Source organism: Humulus lupulus, chromosome 8 (genome assembly GCF_963169125.1).
Source record: "Humulus lupulus chromosome 8, drHumLupu1.1, whole genome shotgun sequence".
Lineage (NCBI taxonomy): Eukaryota > Viridiplantae > Streptophyta > Magnoliopsida > Rosales > Cannabaceae > Humulus > Humulus lupulus.
In genome coordinates, this window is record NC_084800.1 from 60,731,836 (window position 1) to 60,752,116 (window position 20,281).

The 20,281-nt window shown below is 34.1% G+C and overlaps 1 protein-coding gene across 1 annotated transcript; it reads right to left on the reverse strand.

Annotated features, from left to right (window-relative positions):
* Positions 1-13,118: 13,118 nt before the first annotated feature.
* On the reverse strand, positions 13,119-17,605 carry LOC133797438 (rho GTPase-activating protein 5). Its single transcript, XM_062235333.1, has 5 exons — positions 16,658-17,605; positions 15,076-15,196; positions 14,860-14,979; positions 14,213-14,443; positions 13,119-13,936 (listed from the first exon to the last, which is right to left on the reverse strand). The coding sequence occupies exons 1-5, from the start codon at positions 17,134-17,136 to the stop codon at positions 13,415-13,417; spliced, it is 1,473 nt and encodes a 490-aa protein (XP_062091317.1). The 5' UTR covers positions 17,137-17,605; the 3' UTR covers positions 13,119-13,414.
* Positions 17,606-20,281: the final 2,676 nt, after the last annotated feature.

Sequence of the window (20,281 nt, forward strand, 5' to 3'; positions counted from 1 at the left end):
GGTTACTTGTACCTTGAAGTGTGCTTATATGTTGTGGATTGAATATCTGAACATGCTTATTGGAATGTCTGTTTGATAATGTTGTTTATGCTGTGTATGTTGTTTTCTTGCTGGGCCTTGGCTCACGGGTGCTGCGTGGTGCAGGTAAAGGCAAGGGCAAGATCGATCAACCTTGATTGGAGAGCTCTGCAGGGTGAATGTACATGTCAGGCCGCTCAACCGCCACGGTTGAGGAGATTACAGGGACGAGAGGATCAGAACCTTGTATTTTGCCTTAGTATGGCTAATGTTTACTCTTAACTGTTGAATTTTGTAAACCAACTTTTAAACATTGTTGAGTTTTGGGGATCCCTTCTGTAAACTGTTTATAACTTATAAAATGTATCTTTTGAGGCCAAAATGTCTTTTAGCCCTAGAACACTTTATCTAATGACACGTTTTGATTAAACGACTTGATTAGCAAGTCTCACACCTTCATAAATACACAGTGTAGCAGTCTTGGCTATCCAGGACGTTACAAGTTCAGACAAGGTTCTATGGAATAAGACGATTCCTCTAGTCAAAGTCTTATGGAGGAATAGCAAGGTCGAGGAAGCGACCTGGGAGCTAGAGTCAGCTATGCGAGATCAATATCCCGAGTTATTCAGGTAAATTTCGAGGACGAAATTGTCAGTAGGAGGGGATAGTTGTAATAACCCAAAAATGCTAATAGGATTTAGTGCCTTGATTAGCGTGCCGGGGGGCATAATTGGATATGTGTGTGATTAATTGATAAAATGTGTGACTATGTGGCATGCATGATATATATGATAATATGAATATATTTATATGCATGTTTATGAGTATTAAATATGCACGTAGGCCCATTCTTGTTTATAAGGGAATATCTATAACTTTGGCCCGTTAAGGGCATAAATGTGATTATATGTGTTAAATGATGGATACCACATTATTATGTGGATATATTTGCAGTATACGACTCAAGTCGATCCTTGTGAGCGGATTAGCATAATAGTCACAGCAGGGTATAATACCCGGGTCGGGGTAAGCTTAGGGGTATTTTGGGAAGTTTAATGTATATTTGAGGTTTATCGAGTAACAAGTAAAGTATTTGGTGATTGGTTGGGCATGTCGGGATTAATTGGAAATTGGTAGGATGACTCGAGGAATTAGCGGGAATCGGGATTAATGACCATTTTGCCCTTAAAGGGCAAATAGGAGGCTGAGTTGGTTTCAGGGGCATTTTGGTCCATTTTAGTTAAGGGTTATACTTAGTGGAAACTCTAGGAATAATCAGAACTCACCAGAAACCACTCAAGACTCTCCGCACTCTCTCTCCCTCTCACTCATGTTCTCTCTCTCCCTCTCTCGTGCCTAAGGGAGTTTTGCAGATTTGGAGGGGAAAACCTAAGGAATTAAGCTTGAGGACTGGGGAAACTAAGGCTAGAACTTTGAGGTGCAGCTCAGGAACAACATCAACATCATTAAGGTAAGGTCTTAGCTGTGAATTAATGGTAGACTTTGTTGTTAGCTTAAGTGTTTCAAGCTTCTTACTTTCAGATAAAATTTGATGAATTATGGGTTATTCGAAAGGCTCTGGGTTAGAATTTTAGGAGGTTGCGATGCTCTGAGTAGGCTATTGTGATATGGTGGTTGAATTCTTGTTCTGGTGTGTGTTGGGTTGGATTTTTAATGAGTTAGATTGCGTAGAAATGCAAAGAAACCCAGGGAATTCTGGGTTTATGGGGGCACGCTGCAACCCAATTCATGGCGCTGCAGCCTGCGTGCCCCAGAAGGCCATGGGGGCTCCCTGACTTGTGGGGGCGTCGTGACCCTAGGGGGCAAGTCGTGGCCCGCCTCCCCTTTGGAGCATGAGGTTGGCACCTTTAACTTGTGGCACACCGCGACCCTTAGGGCCAGGTCGCGACTCGCCTAGGCAGCCATAGCCTAGGTTAGTTTTTAGGCTCAGGGAGGCTTAGGGATTTAAACCTAAGCGCTTGGGATGAATTCTACTACCTATTTTAGTAGAATTCGAGGTCCCAGATGTAACGTCCCAAATTTCCTATTAAGGCTTAGGGCCTTGATTAGGGGGCCAGGATGGAAAATTATGGAATTATGTGATTGGGTGATATATATGTGCATCATCATGTGATTCTGTGAGTTATATTATAATATGACTTAATATGCATGTTTTGGTGTATTAAATATGCATGTGGGCTTATTTATGATTAATTGGGTAATTTTCGTAAGTTAGCCCGTTGTGGGTGTATTTGGCATATATGTGGTATGTGTGTGGATATGTTTGGATTACTCGGCACAAGACGATCCTAGGGAGCAAGCTAATGGGAAAGTCACAACGGGACTCATACTTGACTTGGAGTTAGTCAAGGGTATATTGGGTATTTAACACATTACCGGGATATTGGGTGATGGGAATGATTATTTGATGATATATTGGGAGTTAACAAGATAGACGGGAAATGACAGTTTTACCCTTGGTAGCCTTAAGAGGACTTTGAATAACCTAGGGGCAATATGGTCATTTGGCAAAGGATATATATCATTCAAAGGCTGTAGAAAGTATAAGAAAAACAGAGCATCATCATCATCCTATCTCATCTCTCTCTCTCGTACCTATCCTTCTCTTCTTCTTCCTTTCTAATTTTTGAACCCTACTTGAGGATCCAAGCTAGGAGAGCAAGGTTTGAGGGCTTAGGACCATGGTTCAACCATTGAAGAGGATCTAAATAGAGTTTGAGGTAAGAAATTCAACCATGAAAATCTTTGTTTTATACCCTATTTTTCTATTAGTTTCAGTTGAGAATTTTGAAGTGGATAGTTGGGGATTCAATGAGGTTTTTGGAGAAGTTTGCTTGGGTATTGATGAGGTTGTGGTATGAATGAAGTTTTGGGGTTAAAATATAGATTTGTATGATGTTTGGGATTGGTTTTAAAGATTGGTTTTCAGGGGAATCGCAGGGGGGAAAACCAGAGATTTTTCTGGTCTGCAGGTGGCGCCCCAGTGCGAGACAGGGCAGAGAGTGGGACTCTCTCTGTTTTGGGGTAGTGCCCCAGCGCTAGTCCACTTTCCAGCAAACCTATTTTTGGGGTTTTGGATGATTTTGGGTGCTCGGGGATGGTTCCATTACCCCGTTTGGGTGATTGGGAGTCCCGAGAGTGCGGGATGGATCCCGGGGGTGAGGTTTTAGATTTTAAACCTTTTTATGATTTATTTTATTGATGAGATTCCATATTTGATTATGACTAGGTGATCGCTAAAGGATCAAAGGATTGATCATTCTCAAGGGTCGTTCTTTTACTAATTCTTGCTCAAATCCGAGGTAAGCAAATTGCACCCTATATATATGACATGCGTGGTTGTTATTGAGGCATGTCGAGTGTTTAAATGTGATGCATGTGATGCACGAGAAACATGTGGTTAGGGCATGCCATGAATGTTAAATGTGAGATTGATCAGAGCTTGAGTCTCTGTGTTTTTGCATGATTCTAATTATGCTGGCAATTGTTAAGTAAGCATGTTGAATGCCCTGTATTTGGAGATTTGACATATGATATATGTCTGGTAGCATTGCTTACTTGTGTGTGTTACTGACCAAAGAGTCAGAAGTGGCATAAGCATCATGAACGCAGAGCCGATAAAAGATTAGATCTAATCAACATCAGTATTGAATGACTCATATGGAGCATTAATGCTAGACCGACCCTAAGTTCGATGAACATCGGCATTGAATGACTCATATGGAGCATTAATGCTGGACCGACCCTAACTTCGATGAAAATTATAAGCGCTTGTCTAGTTCTATGACTAGTTACTCAGAGCCGGGGGCCAAAGGCCCAGGTGACCCTATCGTCACATGGCGAAGGGAGTGGTACCCATAGTTGTGACCCTATGGTCACTTCCTTTTTGCCTAGTTCTATGACTAGTTACTCAGGGCTAGGGCCAAAGGCCTAGGTGATTGTTTTGTCACATGGCTAAGGGAACAGAATCCCACGTTAGTGACTCTATGGTCACTCGGTAGGTTTATGTTGGTGACTATTTCATCAAATACCTATCTTGTTTAAGCTAGTGAAATGATCACTTATTTTTAAAGCCCAGGTGACCGTATCGTCACGGGGTTAGTGGGAACGAAACCCACCTTAGTGACTTTTACAACCGTCACTCTTCTATTTAGGGCTAAAAGCCCTGGATGATTATTATGATCATCGGTTGATGTTATATACTCATCATTATCAATACTTATTTGCATGCATGATTATCCATGATGATAGAACTACTTCGCCCGAAGGCAACTCGGTTACAAACCTAGTTCTAAATCTTTCGCAAGGTTTGTCTAGTTTTTCTATCATTCCTAATGAGATATACGAATGAGTGGCTCCTGAATCAAATAATACATAACATATATTATTGAGGATAGAAACCTGACCTGTGACCACCTTATTGCTGGCATCAGCCTTTCCTTGGGTTAAGGCAAAATCCCTGGCAGGAACCATCTTATCTTCCTTTTTCCCTTCTGTCTTGAGCTGAGGACATTCTTTCTTTCGGTGTCCTTCTTGACCACAGTTGTAACATCCTTTGGTGTTTGCCTGGCATTCACCAGGATGTTTCTTCTGGCACTTAGTACACTGTGGGTACTCTACATAACCCGACCTACTGCTTCCATTGTTTGTCCGTGCCCTTTTATCGCTATCGGACTGCTTATTGTCAGGATGCCTTCTTTTCTGACCGTTAATGTTGTTGCTAGACGAATTGCTGTTGTTATTATGGTTGTTGTTCCGACTAGTCTGAGGTTGACTCTGCTGTCTAGGCTCAGACTTACTGGCTTCTTCTTTACTAACATTAGCCTGCAGCCTTTCTACTTCTATTGCCGTCTCTAGAACATCGGCATAGGTAGTATTTCCTGTGGTTGCTAGCTTAACCCCTAGCTCGATCTTCAATCAAATTCCTCTAACGAACTTAGACACCCTCAGATAGTCAATTGGAACCATTTTTGTTGCGAACTTAACTAATCGGTCGCATACTCAGCCACTGATAAACTCACTTGCTTTAGGCCAGAGAACTCCTCGACTCTTGAAGCGATGACAGCCGAATTATAGTACTTTTTGTGGAACACCTCCACAAATCGGGTCCAAGTCATAGTGGCAACATCATGCGTCTGCTGGACTAAGTCCCACCATATCATGGCATCCTTCTTGAGCAGAGATGAAACGCAGGATATGTAGTCTGCGTTGCCTAGATTCATGTGTGTCAAGATTGGCTCCACGTTTCTTAGCCACTCTTCTACCTCGAAGGGGTCTGTAGTACCTTCAAAGTTCAGAGCGTGTTTTTTACAAAACCTCTCATAAACTGTCTCCATGTGCTAAACTGGATATGGCTCATAGTTTGCCACTGGGCATCCCCCATATGGACCAACTTGTTGGGGTGCTGAGGCCATTTGATGCGGCTACGGTTGCGGCGGAGGCTGAGTCTGTTGTCGTTGCTGCTGCAATAACTCCTCAACTTGTTGTCGCAGTCTGGCGATTTCCGCAGTGTTGTCAACCGGTGGCGGCGTCGGCGGTGCATTGCGGCTGGCAGCAGCACACACTCCCCTTCTGCGAACCGGAGGGGCTTCCTTGTTCACCGGAGCAGCGTTGGAGGCATTTCCGTTGGTGCGAGCAAATCTTCGGAGTGAATTTCTCACACGGGCTGAGGTAACCTCAGCTCGTGGTGTGTGAATCCATGTGTTACCACGATCACGCGCCCATGTTTCCAACGGATCCCCGATTGCTCGGGATCTGTGTGTCAGGAGGGTCAGGATAATGCTTACCTTGGAGGGAAAGTTTCAAAAAGCAAAACCTCCTAGGAAGCGTGACCCCTAAGCTACCCGGTTTTGAACCCCAGAAACCTCTCGCCTTCCCCTCTCCAAACAGGCATTCCCAGAAAAGCTACCCAGAAAAGTTACCCAGAAATTATCTTGTCCTATACATCACTTTCCTAGACATGTTCTCATATGATTGATACTCCTAGGATCAAAACACCAGCCAAAAACAACCTACAGTGTGCGACTAAGACAAAAGTTTACCTAACAAAGAAACGGAAATATCAAAATGTGCAACAGACGGAGGACTTACAGTGTTTTTGTCGTGTGAAAGTCGCAAAGAGCGTAGGAATCGGAATCCTGGTGGAGCCTTTAGAACTGGATTCGCAAAGAAACTCTTGTGGCAAGAGCGTAGGGATCTTTGGGGTGATAACCGGAAGAAGAAAGACTTCTGAGGTTAAAAATGAGAGAAGATGAGGAAAAAGTTTCAAATAAAGAGTGGCTAATGCGGAAGGTGGCCAGCCTTATATATACGTAAGAGACAAAGGAACGAGGACCGTTCGATCGCATTAATGCGAGATACGAGGGTCATAACTCGAGAGGTGAAACGACGGCCGAAGATAGGCTAGGCCATTTAATGCAATTCTCAGAAGCCGAACAGTCGCCAACCACGGCACTCCACGTGTCCGATACCTGCGCAGTGGACAAGACATGAAGAGTCGAAAAGGAAACTTAAAAACCCCCGCTGTGAAGGTCATAGATGACGTCCTGAGTCACGAGCAGGGGCTTGGGGGGCAAATGTACGCCCTAAATATCTGCGAGCTAGTGGCGAGCTGGAAAATGGCCTAATTCGATCTGCCACGTGTATATCATCCACCCAGAGCTGTTGTTACGGGTTTCCACTTGTCCAGCCCGAGCTAATTAGGGAGTTAGCAGTTTACTCGAAGGCAGTGGGTCAGTGGTATGAATATCATGAGCTGGAGTTACATCAAGCTCGTGATACGGCATAGATCTGACACCCGAATCCTTGTAAAGACAACCACGCAATGTAAACGTGCATATATCAGACATCACGTGTCTATTCCATTCCTGAATTATCGGACATGCGGTATAAACGTGCGTATTCAAACATCCCACGCCTGGTTTGGGCCATGCGGCCCATTATCCCTCCTTACCTATTGATTAGACCACACTTCACTGTCAAGTTTTAGGAATTAATCATCAGTGTCACAGAGATGACGTGAAGGGTAAAGAGGTCACGGGATGACCCCCTTGCCAACCCAAGTGCCCTCTCCCTATAAATACCAAGACCTTGGGCATTGCGAGGGGTTGGCTTATTTTTTGTAAATAAGTACTTTGTAAGGATTAACCAAGAGATATCAATAATATCGACCGGTGGACTAGAGGGATTTTAACCTTCGAACCACCTAAAAAGAAAGGAGTGACCACCTTCCCATATTATTAATTTCTCAAGTCTAGAATTAAACTATTTTCATATTACGGTTCACCAATTAGCACTAATACATCCTATTTATTCATATAATTATCTGTTGGCGAAGAACCGCGTCAACAACTTTCTGTGTTTTGTTGTGCATAGGAATCTGTTAAGTTTTCATATTTTCATAAAATTAATATAATAATATATTTCATCAAAATAATTTATAAACAATTTTACTCATGAAATATTTTTAACAAAATTAAAAAAATACAAATATTGAATACTAGAATCAAGTATAATTTTTAAAATTACAAAAATTTCCTTATTTTATTTTTAATAACATTTCATTTGATATTTTAAACTAAAGTAATGATATAAATGCTTTACAAATCAATTTCTTTAAATAAACAAATATTATTTATCATTTTATAGTTTGATATATGTATATTTGTTTTTATATTATAAGCTTCAAAAATAAAATAAGTCATTTACTAAAAAATTATTGGTTTAAGATTTTTTTTAAAATAATAATAATAATTTTGAAGTGTTTCACATTTCTGGGTATCTGAAAACCACTTGTCAGATTGGTTTCACTTGAACCTAAAATCAGGACAAGTTAAAACCCCTGGAGTACAAATTCCTAATTTAGAAAAACTCAAACTCATTACCAAACATGGGAAAGTGTTCAGATTCTCATTCTCGTATCTAGATTCCTGCATACCAAACGACCTCATATAGTTATGTGTGGCGTCATTTTATTCTTATTCTTATTATTGCTCTCTTTTTTTTTTTTTTGACAAAATTATTATTATTGTTCTTTAGACTTATATCTCTTCTATATAAAAAGTGCGTACATAACGAATTTTTTTTGTTTTAATGGTTTTTTATTTTATTTTTCTGTTAAGTTTAACGGAATATTTTTATATTTAACAGAATATTCTTATATTTAATGGTAGATTGTAAACATAACTTAAACTTAAATAAAATTAAATAAATAAATAATTAAACAAATTAAAATAAGATATTTTTGATATATTTTACAATGCTAACTATTTAAAAATAATAAAACCATATATTTTATAACTTAAATAAAATTTAATTAAACTTAAACTTAATATTATATTAAACATATAATATATATTATATTTTGTTGTCAGTGCCAAATTCAAAAACTAAAACAAACATAAATTTAAACAAAAATAAATTAATTAAAATATGATATTTTTAATATATTTTATGATAATTTAAATAATTAAATCATATTAATTTAAAAATAATAAAGGTATACATATCATTTTTTTTATCTTATAAGTTTGTGTGATAGTTTGTTTTTTATCAAGTGATTGAAGCTCTTTTTCTTCATCAAATTCACCAAAGGACATTGTGAGATACATTAGAAACTAAAAATAATTTATGCATGTAAACTACTGTCTATACTATGATTTTTTTCTATTCTTATTTTATTTTTATTATTAATTTTTTAAAATATTATTGTATTTTATATATATGTTCTTTATATATATATACACACTTATACATTGTGTTTAGATATATATATTTAAATAACAGTGAATTAGTTTTTATTAAAATTATAGACAATGTTTACAACTTTAAAACTAAGTAAACTTGCATTATACGTTGTTTCTACCTAGTATAAATATATATATATATACCATGCATATTACGAGTAGACGACAAAAAAAAAATTATTTAGATCAAACAAAACAAAAAATAATTAATTGTTCTTATAATTGATGCTATAGATAGATTTGTAGCAAGATTTTGTACAATTAATTATTTATTCCATTCTTTTAAGGATAGCTAGTGGTGGAAGGTTAGAAATTACAAGCAACTATTATTTAATAAGATTAAAAATGATCCTTCCTTAAACTATAAACAAAATATGGAAAGTTTTTTATTTTTTGTTTTTTATGAATAAATTATGTGATCGACTACTGCATGCATGGTGACCGTATCTTTTCATTGTTTGGGCAAAAAATTTCACTTTACTTTATTGCATTATAAAATGAAGTCTAACAACAGTATTACTCAATTTTATCACCTTTCTTATGATTGAATCTTCAAATATATTATACTTAATTTAAAAGTAACAAATAATTAATGTCTCGTCCTTTTCACAGTGCTTTCGTTACTTTTTATTATTATTAATATTATTATTATTATTATTATTATTATTATTATTCTAAGAATAAATAATTTTTTTAATTGCAAAAAGAAACTAGTGGTGGTGAAAAAAGAAGAAAAAGACACAAATAATAAGATAATAAATTATATATAAATAATGCATTATGCATGTATATTTGATGCCAATATCTACCCATATTAATTAAAATATATATGCTATTGAAGAAAATATGTTAAAACTAAAAATTAATAGCCAAAACCAATTACAAGTTTGTACGTGTTCTTTAATAATTTTGATATTATATCATTATATTGTCCACATCACATATTTACTATTAAAATACCTTGAACTGAAGGGTTATTATTTTTCTCATTACTCATCAAATTTTTAAAATATATTTTCACACACATCCTAAACAAAATTATCCATTAGCAAAAAAAAATATAAAAAACTACCTCTCTACAATTTTTTTTAAATTAAAAATATCTTTAGCACACTCAATTAAAAAAATAATTTTTAAGGGGAAAAACAAATAATTTTTTTTCAACCAAAATAAAAACAATTATAAATATAAATAATTTAAATTGAAATTTCTATCATATATATTAGATTCAAAACCATTGGTAAAAATAAAAATATTAAATTTGTATACTTGTAAAAAATAAAATTTTAAAAATTATTTCTAAAAAAATGATATTTTTAATTAATATATAAGTGATATATTATATAGTTTGGATGTATTTAAAATAATCAACTTTTACTTCTGTTGACGATAAATCTCGTTTAACCAAGAATAGAGAGATTGTCACACAATTTGGTTTAGATTAAAAAAAAGCAAGTCAAAGAATTAATATAAGGTGCAATGTTTATAGTTTTGTTTATGTAAAGTTCCTTTATGCTCTCGCAACCTTCTTTATTTATAGGGAAATTGAAGTTGTTCACATTCTTTTTACTCAGAGATTTATTTAATTACTTAATTTATACTAACAAATATTTAAATCTAAGTACTTATATGAGTCATTACTCTCATAACTAATTTTTTCTATTTAAGTGATTGTCTCAATTCACACTACTTAAAACATTTAATGCTAATTGCATTAATCTTTTACTCCGATCTTATGCTTGTTGAGCTTTAACTACTCGTGTTTTTCAAAATTATAATTTTGTCTACTTAGTTGATGTCTTTGATGCTTTCAATTTTTTAGTAAAGAGTTGGTGTTTACCAAATAAAAAAAAATTCAACCAAAATCGACTGCATATTAACAACATCTACTAAAAATATTACTATAAACAGCAACTAAGCAAAAAAAACATCAACCAATCTGAGTTTTTCATTCATCTTCAATCTCTAGTTGGGCCAATTCGGCCCAATTGGAGCCCGTCAAAATCCAATATTATTTTCCACATTTTTCAACCTACAAACATTTAAAACATGATTTGCCTAGTTATTGAAAATTCCTTAGAATGAAGCTTTAAATTTGAAAAATGTATATGTAAAACAAAGAAAAAATTTGCCTAGTTATTGACCTCCACTTTGACTAAACCTCCAGCAAACATGTCTAAAATCTTCATTTTTGCTCCAAATGTAAGCCAAAACGTAAAATTGAATGAAAGAAAAAAAAAAAAAAAGCAGAAAAGTTTGAAAACAACAACCATAATAATAATAACTTATGTACCGTATAGAAGAAGAAAATGGAGAAGATATCGAATATTAGGTGAAATCCTCTAAGTTTCAACTATTGCTAGCACAAAAATAATAATAATAATAATTAATATTTAAATTAGTGGAAAAGAAAAACAACAAAAGTGAAATAAAATATTCCTTGTAAAATATTTAAATATTCCTTCTGTATTTTAAGGACACTTTAATCCTACACTCTTTTCACGTTTTAGAGAAATATAAAAGAGTTCTATTGGCATCCATAATATATATATATTTACTTATTTTTATAATTTATTATTAAATATTCATTAAGCCAAAACACTAAAATATATAATTTTATGTCTTTTAATTCAACTTATGCAATTTCCCTTACCCCATCTTTTAGAATAACGAATGGCAAAGCTTTTTTTTAAAACGAATAACATTTTGAGCCCTTAAAAAACGAATTGTATTTTGAGCTCTTATAAGATTAAAACAATAAATATAATAGATTGGGTAAAGAAAGTGATATAATGAATATTAGTTGCTAAAATAAATTTATGAAGAGAATAAAATATTTTATGTTGGAGGAAGAAATTTTTTGTTGGGGATACTTGTTAATCATATTTAAAAAAGAGTTTATACATTTTTAAACCTTGTGTTTTTACTCATTATTTGTTTGGATCCTGTGTTTTGACAAATTATTTTTTGGACCTTGTGTTTTGTAAAATGTTTCAAATAGGCCATTAAATATGATTTTGATGAATATAACAACACAATTCTTAGGCAGAATGACTGTATTTTTGTTCTGAGTTGTTAGTTTGATGAATTATTTATGATTTTAGTTCAAAAAACTTTGATCAAAATCGGATTTAGGGGTCTATTTGAACTATTTTAGAAAATACAGGGTCCAAAAAATAATTTATCAAAACACAAGATCCAAACAAGTAATGAGCCAAAACACAGGGTCTAAAAATGCATAAACCCTTTAAAAAAAAAAGAAGAATAGTGATTTAAAATGGATATGGGCAAGTTTGGTAGAACATTAACTCATGCAATAATCAACCTTAATTGAGTGGTACGAAAAAATGACTAAAGTTTTGTTGTGTATTTTATATATTATAATTTAATTTAAAGTGTTCTGAGTTGCAAAAAAGATATTATAGTATATGATAAATTTTATAATTAAAGTGTTGTGTAAATATAAATTTACTAAAACAAACAACACTTTAAATATTTTATAAATATAAGTTATGAAAAGAAATTATTTTTAATCAATTTTATATATATATATTTTAAATATTCTATATAATGATAAAGAAAATATATAAATAATTATGGATTCTCATAAGCTAAAGTTTAAAGCTATCTTTATCAAACTAACTAGTCCTATATAACATTTGAAAGAGTCAATACAATATTTACAATAAAAAGTCTATAAAAGGAAAACACTCTTTTAGAAAACTATGCATCCTTTTGTATTTGTATTTTTTTTCATCATGGGAGAGATTAGATATACACAGACTTTGAGTTTTTCTTTCCTCTGTTTCTTAAATTTTGAAATACAAATTAATTCACATGGACTTCAAGCCTTTTGGGCTTGATCTCTTCTGTCAATTGTGGTAGATTCAAGTCCCTATATACACGAAGAAGCATCATAAGTCAATATAATATTTTTGAGTTCGATATGATAAGACATTTTTTTTTCTCTAAAATACATTGCATTCCTGAAAAAATTAAAGAAAATATATTTTTTTGAATCACTAACCTTGCAATTTTGATCAAGATTAACAGATTAAAGATATAAACATGTTTGATCCATGAATCTTTTATGTGTGCTGCCAAACATTATTACTAATGGGATAAATTAACAAGTTATCTATTTTTTATTTTCTTAAAAAAAAGGCTGAGAAATGGAAACACATAATTAGGGGTTTGGATTATTATCCTACTCAATTGAGTACAAGTATAAGAATTTTAATTATAATTTTATTACTCAATGAGTTAAGAGAATAATAATGTGATTTTATGGTTATAGTTGTGTTCCAATTAAGTTTGTAAGTGACTCTACTTAAATGAGAACTAAGTGCAAATATATAAAATCATCATCAAACGGGGAAAGTTGTTCATGCAATCATCAAAGTTGTAGCTTAAAGAGTCCAACACACACACACATTCGCTCTATGTATATACTCATTTTCACTAAGAGCTCTATTCTAGTTAGTGCTTTTCAAACAGGTTTAACACCATTAACCAGACTGAACTTGCAAACCAAACACTGACATCTACAGCTATAACAAATCTCAACCAAAAGAAAAAGACTCAACGTTGTATTAATGAACAACGATGGAATTGTTGTTGGCGTCGCCTCTCTAGGCCCAAGCTTCTCTGCGTCGTTCCCTAGTGTTAGTATTTACAATCTCAAGTGTTGCAGTCTTCTTTGCAAGCTTGTTCAACTGAAACACAGGGTGCCTGCAAAGCTTCCTTACTCCTTTTCTCAATCTTAGCCAGTCTCCACTCTCATATCCGTCTTTACATTCGCTTTCCCTCATTCCACACACTTCAGGTGTTCTGTTGCTCTCTGATTGCGATCTAGAATTGTCTTCTTCATCACTTTTTGGCAGAGAACCCCAAAGCTTCTCATCAATGTTGGATTCTAGGATGCTAGAAGTGGAAGCTCTCGGTGGAGTATCATGCTCGGCTTGCTTGACTGCACTAGTATCCGAGCTTTGCTCAGTGGCTTCACTCTTGTTTGTATTTGAAGAAGAGAGGCCTGGAAACCGAGACTTTGTTGGTGATTCCTCCTCCCTCTCTCTCAGGGTCTTTAAAATCAGTGTCTTGAGGAAGTTCATGACTTGCACAGCATGAATTAAAGCAGTCAGCGGATCTGCCATCTGCAGCAGCAACTACTTGGTTAGTCCAATGTGTTTCAATTTAAAGATGGCTCTTTCATATTTGAAATTTGAATAAAAACAATAGATTTTAGCTAATACTATATCTATCAAGTGAGCAATATAATGTTACTGATTAATTGTAGATAGTCAAGAGTCAGCCAAATCAAGTCAATTCACACTTTGTAGGCAGTATATGCACCAGTTTTGATCCTTCAATTAATAAACTGATCAAAAAATGTGTATCTCAAAAATGAAAGTTTACAAGTTCTAACAAACCTGAGTCATGTTAGGCGCGAAAATCATGGCAATGTTTCGTGCATTCATTTTGTTGTACTTTTCATGTTCAACAACATCTGTCATCAAATTGATGGCCCAATCGAGCAACGAAGCTTCAGTCGAAGGCAGTTGCTTCACAAGCTTGGTACATTCATCTTCTGTGTTGCAGTGTACAACCTGTTCTGGTGTGAGCGAATCAAGTACTCCTGTGGGGAGTTCCCTAAACCATGCCTGCAAGAAAAGAAAAAACAAATGATGGAAATTAAAACCAGAATATTAGCAGAAAATATTCTATTGTTATTAGGTAATGCAAACAAAAAAAAGGTTAAATGATACGAGGATTTAGAATATGGATTGAGTAGGAAATTCTTTAGTCTAATCCAAATGATTCTGAGATACCAATCTTCTGGTCTTATCTTACTCAATATTAACAAATGACTTTTACATGGATGAAGGTAAACTGAAAGAGTGTCATAAAGGAAAATAGCTTTTGGCTTTCAAGAGTTTGAAGATGATTTAAGATGCTCTACCATAATAGACAAACATAAAAAGGGATTGGGAGAATAAGGTAGTCACACTTCTCGCAGCTCTAAAAACCATGTAATTAACAGAAACTTACATTTTGAAGAAAATCATAAATGTTCTACCTTAATCAAACCCGCTAAGCAATGAACTTCAATACCATGTGGCACTACACCCTTGTTCAATTTGTCCCGGACTAGCTCTTCCTGGCTATTTTCGCCAGCTATCCGAAAAATCCCTTCTGCCTTGAACCACAGTGGGAACAAATAACAGCTTCTACTTTTATTTATTAATAAGAAGCATTAGATGAAGCAATAAATTTAGATCGTACTGTAACTTACTTGAAGTCCTCCTCCGGCATACAATCTCTTTTGCATCATTAGAAGAATTGTTGGGACACTGTTTCCTCTGCCATCGTAGGTACATTGCATTGACTTGGGGGACACCCCAAATACGCTTACACTGATGATGAATACATAAACTTTAGCTCTCTTGGAGTCTTAGAAATAAACACACCCATACATTTAATTCTAGCAAAATCTATGCTTACAATCTTAGTCACCACAACATTCAACAATGTGCTTACATGAACTAAATAAATAGATTTACTATGAAAGTTCAAATTCATTCCTTATGCAACACATCTCATGGACACAATCTCAGTCAAAACTCACAGTAAAGATTCATTCATTGAAGACTATCCTTCTCATTCTTTATCACATCTTACACAAACAAAACTTAGATGACATACCATAAAAAGTTTCATTGTTTAAGGAACCTATCATTTTAATTCTTCATCATCATCTTGTAATTCTTCTTCTTCATTATTTTTTTCCTTCCTTTTTTCACTAATCATCTGGTTTTATGCAAAAACTTTTCAATATTAAACTGACATTCCTACCCAGCCCCAATCAGAAAACAATAACATGGATTACTAAAGACAATCCAGATCCAAAGGGAATCACAGATGAACTGACCGATGAGATATGCTCACAAATATGCCAATGCAATTTCATATCTGAAATACTGCTGTTAGAACAGTTGTCTTGTTCACAGTTGTTCACAGTTTGAAGGGTACTTGGGCATTTGAAGGTGATGAAAAAAAGTTCCTTAGTTTTATCTGCTACGCAATAAATAGTGCCAATGCTGAATTGATTCAAAAGTTTGACTATTCACCATAGGATTCTCAAATTCTAATGACTTGGACACTATATATCAGCCTAACAGTAGAAAGAAATTTGCTGGGCCGGGGGGGCGATTTTGATCAATACAATAAATTAAAAAAGTTGACAAGATTTTATAACAGTGGAAAGTAGCTGAAACCCAAAAGCAAAAGCGAATCTCGAGAAAGAAACCCATTCTGCCAAGCTCAGGAAAAAAAGAGACGGAAAATGCCAACAAAGACCCATAATCGTACTATTCATGACAAGCATTAGAATGGGGGAGAAAACTCGACTATTTGGTGTCGAATGATATTCTGAAAACTAAATTTGAAGAAGCTGGCCGCTTTAGCAATTCTAATTCTTTATTCGACTAAGGAGAAACTACACATTCACGCCAGTAATCCAAAATCCAATCACCCAATTTGCAAATTCATTCACACTAAACTAATTTCCAGGAAAGAGGACAATTGGGATTACCGATGACAAAAGGTAGAATGGACTAATGAGAGAAATTTCACCCGTGTTCATTTTTCGTTGAAGAGCACAAAAATGAGTGTTTTAACTCTCAAGGATACCAAATTTTGAAAAAGCTGTATGTGCCTGATTTAGCATGTTTTCCATTGCTGGAATAGTGAAGCATTAAGACCAGTAATTTCCAACCCAAAACTCTAAACACCAAACATTAGCCAATTTCGTTCACGCTAAACCGAAATTTGATACAACTCACGGTCGACCAAATTGTAAGAAGAAAGAGGCTCACCTGGCGCTAGGGACCCTTCTGGGGACTTCTGGCTCGAGTTCAGTGGGCAAACCCAAAAACCCGTTGAACCTATCGAAGGTCACGTGCGAGACATGCCTCACCTCAGTCGGCCAGCTGATATCCAAGGACGAAGACACGTCTTCTCTCTCCACACTGCACGTGACTATCGACTTTCTCAGCGCCGCTGCCAGAATATCCAGTATGGCAAACTGGTTCTGGTGATAATGTCGACCTTGGCTATTCCCATTAGCTCTGGACCCTGGAGTTATGAATGGTGTCGATATCGGATTACGCGGAGACTCGTCCTCATTACTCTGTTTTTTAAACTCTTCTTCGTCTTCTTCATCATCAATATCTTCGTCGTCTTCGTCTTCGTCATCCTCATCGTTAGTACAATTGAAGAAAGGACTCGGAGGGGTCGTGTTGAACTCGGCCAGCCCCACCAGACCACAAGATTTGGATCGAAAAAGCCGGGTCATTTGGTCTCTGACTCAAAAACCCAGATGGAAGAAAAACACCAAAAGAAAAAACTGAGAGACTAAAGTATAAAAGATGCGATATGGTTTTACATAGATATGAAAAGGGTGTTTAAGAGGAAGAGGAACGAATATTTAGAGGTAAAGAAAAGAGAGCTGGGTTTGGTAAGATGACTTCAATGGTGGAAAAGGCTGGTTTGGTTGAGAACGAAAATGAATGAATACAGTGTTGAGAGGAAGAGGGTGTGATGGTAAGGGTGATGCAGACATTTTGCTCTACTTTTTGTTTGTATTCCTCGTTTGTGTTCTTTCTTTTTTGGTCTCAACAATATTACTCATTGTTGTGCTTGTGAGAAAGGGAAAAAAACTGGCAGAAAGAGACAAAGACTAATTGACAAACGCAAAATTAATACATTACCTCATGAGAGTGAGTGAAGACTGAGAAAGTTTTGGAAACTTGTTATGGATAGTACTGTATTGTATATAAGAGGTTTACACTTGACATGTTTCTGCTTTTTCATGTATTTATATAAATATTTATTTATTTTTCAATGCATTGAATGAAGAAGAAGAAGGATGAGGAGGATGAGACATGGAGAGATTAACAAGTTGTGAAAATGGGCCCTTTTTTTTTTCTAATGTGAAATAGCTATCTACCTTTTAATGTACTTTCTAGTGAATTTTTTTTTTTTTTTTTGAGCATTCAAAAAAGAAGGAAAATATAATGGAAAAATTTTGTAATGGTGTAGCTTTGCCTTATCAATAACATGATATTGAGTTCATATAGTCCATACAATTTGATGGGGACACAACTGTTTTTATAAAATTAGAATGGTTATTAATTGTGATATAGTTTTGTCATAGGTAAAATAGATAGTAAAAGATTGGAAGTGTATGCTATTATGGGATTTTGTACGAAAATTATTGTTTATTATGCATCTTCCTCGACAATAATGTTGTCTACTCTATAATATCTTTGTTTAGGGTTTTCCAACATACCTTATTTACCATATTTCTCTCTGTGAGTAGACCCTTTTGTAATTAAAAGAAGTAAGAATGTGTCATTTTGAGTCATAACTCTTCAAAGGCTATTACTATGCGTGTAAACCAAGTACCTTTTGGTTTAAGCTTTCTAATTTTATAGGCTTAAGACAAATATGGCTTAAGAAGAAGGATATAAATAGCTTTCACCATTTTTTTTTATTAAAAAAAATTGTTTTTAAATAATGTTTATTTTTCTAGTCTAACTAGTAACTTCAATCTTACTCCCATTAGCCATGAGTCTCCAAACTCAGAAGACATTTGAATGAGCTTTAGTTAACATTATTTTATGAAGAAATTTATTTTTATTACAAATCTTTATACAAAATATAAATATACATTTTTATGCTATATTTTTTTTAAAATATATATATTTATTTTGGTCGAATTATATCATCAGATTTTGTAGTTTGGTCCTTGTGAAAATGGTAATAAATATTGAACCATTGATTTGATCCCCACATTACATATTCTTTTCGTCTTATACCTATAAATAGTTATCATTTTCTTTCATTTTTCTTTCCTACTTTTAACTTAGCTTGGTTATCATCATCATCATCACTATCATCCATGAAATATCTAAATAGTACTTAGAAGAGAGAGAGACATATTCACGTTATGCATTGAGTAGTGAGATTGTGTAGACTTTTGGAATCAATTATGATAAATTGGAGAGAAATAGAACCATGAAAGAAGCTTTACAGATGAGGTTTTGGATTTATTTAGTGGGAGAATTCGTGTGACTGTGTGTTTGTCTAGCTGTTTTGGATTTCTCATGTCAATCCCTACAAGCAGTCACATGGGCACGTGGTATGGTTCCTTTCTTGTTCCAAACCAACTAATTCTTTTGCTTAGGTAATCTTTTGGTTTAATATTAATAATATATGTAAGCTAAACAAGACAGAATAGGCCAAGTATCACAATGTTTTCTGTATAATTTAATACTGTATTTCTCAACTTCCGTGCCTTTTCTTTCTTTATATAATTAATGGTCGATAAGTGTAATCAAATGTAAATGTGTATCTGTGCAACTGATGAAAACTTGTCATGTAGCATTTATAGTTTTACACTTACTACATAGCTAAAAACTATGGTACTCTTCTATTATAATATTAACTAAATTCTACTAATTAAGGTTTCGCACTGATAAAAATTTTGTTTTTTCTCTTTAAATAAAAAGTTTGAAGTTTTATTTGAATTGTTAGCAATCTATTAACAGAAAATATCATCTTGTGGCATGTATTTTTTCACAATCGATTCTTATGTTTGGTTAAATTACAATTCAGATCTTATTTTTTACAAAACATACCAAAATAGTTATCTAGACTCAATTTTGATCAAAATATTTTCAATTATAAGATCAATATTTGAATCATTGGTGATGTGATGAGTTAAAAATGTGGTTGAAGAGCTAAGAGTGAAAGATTATATTTGAAAATATTTTGATCAGAATCGGATCTAGAGTATTATTTTGATCTATTTTGTAAAATATAAAACTTGAATTGTCACTTATCAAATCCTAAAAGCAAATCAAATATTCGACACAGACCAAAATAATATTTTCTCCTCTATTAAAGTACGTTTATTTTCTCAAAAAGAATTTAACCTTATAGATATACGTATGTTATTAGACTATATATACTCGTTTTTAAATAGGTATATATATTAAACTAAACAAAAACACCAAAAAATGAAATAAAGTTTAGTAAAAATTGAAAATCATGAGTACAAGATTATTAATTTATTTATTTTAACAACAAACTTGAAGTGAATCAAGCAAATTCTTAGCAAATAATCACGAAATTTCAATATATCTCTTCTATATAAAAAGTGTATAGATAACGGAAATTCTTAGTTTTAAAATTATAGACAATATTTACAACTTTAAAACTAAGCAAACGTACATTAAATGTTACGTCTACCTATTTTATATTTATATATATCTAACATTTTTTTTTCTTTGTTAGAGCACTTTCAATGGATAATCTACTACTTCCTTTAAAATATATCCCCAAAACACACATTTTTCTATTTTACCTCTAAGTTTTACATTATACCATACATCAGCTTCTCTATATATTTCTCTACATCATTTAAATATTATATC